Consider the following 6,000-nt stretch of genomic DNA (forward strand, 5'->3'; position numbering starts at 1 on the left):
GGAAACAGGATGCACCTGAGCTCAATTTCGAAGCTCAACGCAAAGGGTCTGAATACTTATGTAAATAAGGTATTTGTTTTATATTTTTAATACATTTGCAAAAAAATCTAAACCTGTTTTCGCTTTGTCATTATGGGGTATTGTGTGTAGATGGGTGATGCTTTTTTTGTTAATCAATTGTCGAATAAGGCTGTAACATAACAAATCCAGAAAACGTGTGGAAAACTGATTGGATTTGCAAAAGTCATTAACATAAGGGAATTTCGGGTTATTATTTTTACACCCTTTACACCTAAATCCAAAAACAACTCAAAACTAAATCAAAACTAGACGTTATACTCACGTCTTTGCCCAGTGGGTAGCAGCCTATGCGACAGTGGAACAAAATATTGAAGACGGTGTGAAATAAATAAAAAGTTAAATCAATTGGTTTGTAAAATTTGTCAGCGGAAATCAGAGTTGCATAATCTTGTCACTCTCGCAGGTACAGACTGCCACGCAACCGCGTCTGGAGCAGACAAAGTATGAGCACATATAATCATTTTGGAAAAGTGTTCCTTTACCTCGTATGTAGTTGGATCCATGTTCATCTAGGAGACTAGAAGGTGATAACCCCATGTTGGCGAGCTGGTTTTGGAGAAGAGTCTACTCTCCGCAGGTATCGTTCACTCCTCAGGTGTACTGTGTCGCATCAATCGTGGCGCCGCACCGTGGAGACGCCTCTCTGTCTTCCGCTCAGTGACTGTCATTCAATGACAGGCGGCGTGGATTGAGTGGACATTTCAGCTGTTATTGTGAACTCCCCATCCCACAAGCGCGACTTCCTCGTTCTCGTTCATCATCTCGTTTATTCATCGGCCCCTAAAGATGTAGATTCGTATTGCTTCATGCCAGGAGGCAAAATAATAACCTCAGTCTGGTATGGAAAATACAAGACACCAAACAGCCGATTCCCACAAAATGGGAGCAGGCAGCCTCAATCAATCTTTCATTTAGGGGGGAGCTTGTCCAACTCAAGCTGTCATAAAACAATATCACCCCCCTCCCCACAATTGAAAAATGTTTTCACATGACCTTCCCCTTGTACTGTAAAAATGAATTGAACAGGTTCCCCCTCATAACATTTACTCAATATAATGTTTAAGACCAGTTGGTGCTTGTCCAACTCAAGCTGTCATAGAAAAAATATCACCCCCCTCCCCAACTTGAAAAATATTATCACATGACCCTCCCCCTCATTGATCACCCTCCCCCTCATATAATGAACTCAATATAATGTTTACGACCACGAATAACAAATGTAACGACCCTACGTTTTTAAACATTGATATCAGCTTTGCAACATGCTATTGTGGCACAATTGATGCCAGGCAGGGCTACGGCCTGAAGGTTCAGAGTTAGCCGACCACCACAGATGGGCTCACTCGCCCTGCCTGTTTCATTACTTCATGACCAGAGCTGGTTGCAGACAATGATCAGCTAGGGGGAACAGATTTTCAAAATGTTGATGCCACATTTGTAATTGTATAAAATATATGCAACAAATTTTCCACCAACAGGTTTCTGTGCAAATGCATCACACAACCAATAAACAAAACACCTACTTCGGGCACTTCATTATCATGGTCTGGGTTTTCAACACTACAATAAATAAACTATGTCAATCTCGACAATATAACGGTTCTCCTCGTCATCTGAGGAAGAGTAGTCAAGATCGGACCAATGTGAATATGTGTCCATGTTAATATTTAATAAATCAACTGAACACTGAAGAACAAAACAACAAAGAGAGTGAACGAAACAGTCCTGTAAGGTGCAAAAACAGAAAACAACTACCCTCAAATCAAGTGGGAAAAACAGGCTACCTAAATATGGTTCTCAATCAGAGACAACGATTGACAGCTGCCTCTGATTGAGAACCATACCAGGCCAAACACATAGAAAACCAAAACTAGAGCACATAGAATGCCCACCCCAACTCACGCCCTGACCAACCTAAACAAGAAACATAACAAAGGAACTAAGGTACCCCCCCCCCCCCCCCCAAAGTTGCGGACTCTGGCCGCAAAACCTAACCCCATAGGGGAGGGTCTGGGTGGGCATCTGTCCGCAGTGGCGGCTCTGGCGTGGGACGTGGACCCCACTCCACCTTAGTCTCGGCCCACTTAAGTGGCACCTTTGGAGCGGCTGGGGACTCTTGCAGCGGGCCCCGAATAGACGGGCGACTCTAGCAGCGCCGGAGTGAAGGGAGGCTCTGGCAGCGCGGAGTGAAGGGAGGCTCTGGCAGCGCCGGAGTGAAGGGAGGCTCTGGCAGCGCCGGAGTGAAGGGAGGCTCTGGCAGCGCCGGACAGGCGGGAGGCTCTGGCAGCGCCGGACAGGCGGGAGACTCTGGAGGGAGGAGACAGAGAGACAGCATGGTGCGTGGGGCTGCCACAGGGGGCCTGGTGCATGAAGGAGGCACAGGATACACAGGGCCGTGGAGGCGCACTGTAAGTCTCAAACTAATGGCCTGCACAACCCGTCCTGGCTGGATGCTGACTCTTGCCCGACACGTGCGGGGCGCAGGCACAGGACGCACTGGGCTGTGCAGACACACAGGAGACACAGTGCGCAGCGCCGGCGCAGGATATCCTGGCCCGAGGAGACGCACTGGCTGTCTGGAGAGCAGGGCTGGCACCATCCGCCCTGGCTGGATCCTCACCCTAGCCCGGCAGATGCGGGGAGCTGGGATGTAGCGCACCGGGCTAAGTACGCGTACTGGGGACACTGTGCGCTCCACCGCATAACACGGTGCCTGACCAGTACGACGCCCGCCACGGTAAGCATGGGGAGTTGGCTCAGGTATCCTACCTGACTTAGCCACACTCCCCGTGTGCCCGCCCCCAAGACATTTTTGGGGCTGCCTCTCGTACCTGTTGTGCTGCCGTGCTAACTCCTCATATATCGGCCGCTCGGCTTTAGCTGCCTCCAGCTCTTCCTTGAGGCGGCGATATTCCCCAGCCTGTGCCCAGGGTCCCTTACCATCCAGTATCTCTTCCCATGTCCATTTCTCCAGATAGTTCTGCTGCTCCTGGTTACCACGCTGCTTGGTCCTTTTGTGGTGGGTAGTTCTGTAACGGTTCTCCTCGTCATCTGAGGAAGAGTAGTCAAGATCGGACCAAAACTAGAACACATAGAATGCCCACCCCAACTCACGCCCTGACCAACCTAAACAAGAAACATAACAAAGGAACTAAGGTCAGGACATGACAGACAAACAGAAAACACACCCCGACCCTATCCTGTAGGCTTACCCAGTATCGAAGGCTTGGCTTGACAATTTCTGAATGTCATTAAAAATAAATATTTTTCAGGCTAGGGTCCTTTTTTCTCAATTTCCGACTTGGAAATGTGTGTATGCGCGAGCAACGAAGAGGACGCACACCTGCTAATATCGCTTTCCTATTGAACATACTTCTTTCTGTAAGAAATATTATAGTTTAATTACATTTTATGGTAACTAAGGATTAAGTAGAAACGTATTTTGACTTGTTTTAACAAGGTTTAGCGGTAGGTTTTGGATTCCTTTCGCTGCAGATTGAACGAGTGGATTACTCAAATCGATGGCAACAACTAAACAGACTTTTTGGGATATAAAGAATTTTATCTAACAAAATGACACTACATGTTGTAGCTGGGACCCTTTGGATGACAAATCAGAGGAAGAATTTCAAAAAGTAAGTGAATATTTAATCGCAATTTGTGAATTTTTGAAACCTGTGCTGGTGGAAAAATATTTTGATGTGGGGTGCCGTCCTCAAACAATCGCATGGCATGCTTTCGCTGTAAAGCCTATTGTAAATTGGACAGTGCAGTTAGATTAACCGATACAAGACTCTTGTATGTTCCTAAAATGTTAATATCCATATTTGTATGATTATTTATTTGAATAGCGCGCCCTCCAGTTTCACCGGAAGTTGTCCCACTAGCGGGACACCTAGCCTTAAGTTTTTGTTGTGTTGTAACAGTCTCTTTCCATTCATCAAATTGCCGCTGCACAGTTTGAATTGATTGAATTCATTTGTCAGTAAAAAAATATATACATGTAGGGACCACAATGGAAATAAGTCCCTGACTTGATTGTGCAGTCTGTTGTCACACACAGGCTTCAAGATGGCCACCATTGTCCCTGTACCTAAGAAAGCAAAGGTAATTCAACTGACTATCGCCCCGTAGCACTCACCTCTGTCATCATGAAGTGCTTTGAGAGACTAGTCAAGGATCATATCACCTCCACCTTATCGGCCACACTAGACCCTCTTCAGTTTGCTTCCCACTCCAATAGATCCACAGACGATGCAATCGCCACCCCACTGCACACTGCCCTGTCCCATCTGAACAAGAGGCATACCTATTTAAGAATGCTGTTCATTGACTATAGCGAAGCATTCAACACCATATTACCCTCCAAGCTCATCATCAAGCTCGAGGCCCTGGGTCTGGGGCCTCACAAGTCCTCAACTGGCAGCTTCATTAGATAGTACCTGCAAAACACCAGTCTCAAAGTCAACAGTGAAGAGGCGACTCCGGAATGCTGGCCTTCTAGGCAGAGTTGCAAAGAAAAAGCCATATCGCAGACTGGCCAATAAAAATAGAAGATTAAGATGGGAAAAAATAACACAGACACTGGACAGAGGAACTCTGCTTAGATGGCCAGCATCCTGGAGTTGCCTCTCCACTGTTGACGTTGAGACTGGTGTTTGCGGGTACTATTTAATGAAGCTGCCAGTTGAGGACTTGTGAGGCGTCTGTTTCTCAAACAAAACACTCTAATGTACTTGTCCTCTTGCTCAGTTGTGCACCGGGGCCTCCTGCTCCTCTTTATATTCTGATTAGAGCCAGTTTGCACCAGTCTGTGAAGGGAGTACTACACAGCGTGGTACGAGATCTTCAGTTTCTTGGCAATTTCTCGCATTGAATAGCCTTCATTTCTCAGAACAAGAATAGACTGACGAGTTTCAGAAGAAAGTTGTTTGTTTCTGGACATTTTGAGCCTGTAAATGATCCCACAAATGCTGCTGCTCCAGATACTCAACTAGTCTAAAGAAGGCCAGTTGTATTTATTCTTTAATCAGGACAACAGTTTCCAGCTGTGCTAGCATAATTGCAAACAGGTTTTCAAATCAAATCAAATTTATTTATGAAGCCCTTCGTACATCAGCTGATATCTCAAAGTGCTGTACAGAATATCAGCCTAAAACCCCAAACAGCAAGCAATGCAGATGTAGAAGCACGGTGGCTAGGGAAAACTCCCTAGAACCTAGGAAGAAACCTAGAGAGGAACCAGGCTATGAGGGGTGGCCAGTCCTCTTCTGGAGATTATAATAGAACATGGCCAAGATGTTCAAATGTTCATAAATGATCAGCAGGGTCAAATGATAATAATCACAGTGGTTGTCGAGGGTGCAACAGGTCAGCACCTCAGGAGAAAATGTCAGTTGGTTTTTCATAGCCGATCATTCAGAGTATCTCTACCGCTTCTGCTGTCTCTAGAGAGTTGAAAACAGCAGGTCTGGGACAGGTAGCACATTCGGTGAACAGGTCAGGATTCCATAGCCGCAGGCAGAACATTTGAAACTGGAGCAGCAGCACGGCCAGGTAGACTTGGGACAGCAAGGAGTCATCAGATCCTCTGAAAGAAAGAAAGAAAGAAAGAAAGAAAGAAAGAAAGAAAGAAAGAAAGAAAGAGAAAGAAAGAAAGAAAGAAAGAAAGAAAGAGAATTAGAGAGATTATACTTAAATTCACACAGAACACCGGATAAGACAGGAGAAATACTCCAGATATAACGGCTTTTCTAATGATCAAATAGCCTTTTAGAATGATAAACTTGGATTAGCTAATACAACGTGCAATTGGAACACAGGAGTGATGTTTGCTGATAATGGGCCTCTGTACGCCTATGGAGATATTCTATTTTAAAAAATCAGCCATTTACAATAGTCATTTACAACATTAACAAT

General features: G+C 45.5%; 1 protein-coding gene across 1 annotated transcript in view; it reads right to left on the reverse strand.

Annotated features, from left to right (window-relative positions):
- LOC110521829 (protein Niban 1-like) overlaps positions 1 to 994 on the reverse strand; it is a 49,149-nt gene extending 48,155 nt beyond the window's left edge. The window contains 1 exon segment of the mRNA XM_021599735.3: positions 564 to 994. Coding sequence (XP_021455410.3) covers positions 564 to 618 — 55 coding nt within the window. The 5' untranslated portion in view covers positions 619 to 994.
- Between the last annotated feature and the right edge of the window lie 5,006 nt (positions 995 to 6,000).

The sequence above is a fragment of the Oncorhynchus mykiss genome, chromosome 4 (genome assembly GCF_057628025.1).
Source record: "Oncorhynchus mykiss isolate SJ-2025 chromosome 4, ASM5762802v1, whole genome shotgun sequence".
Classification (NCBI taxonomy): Eukaryota; Metazoa; Chordata; class Actinopteri; order Salmoniformes; family Salmonidae; genus Oncorhynchus; species Oncorhynchus mykiss.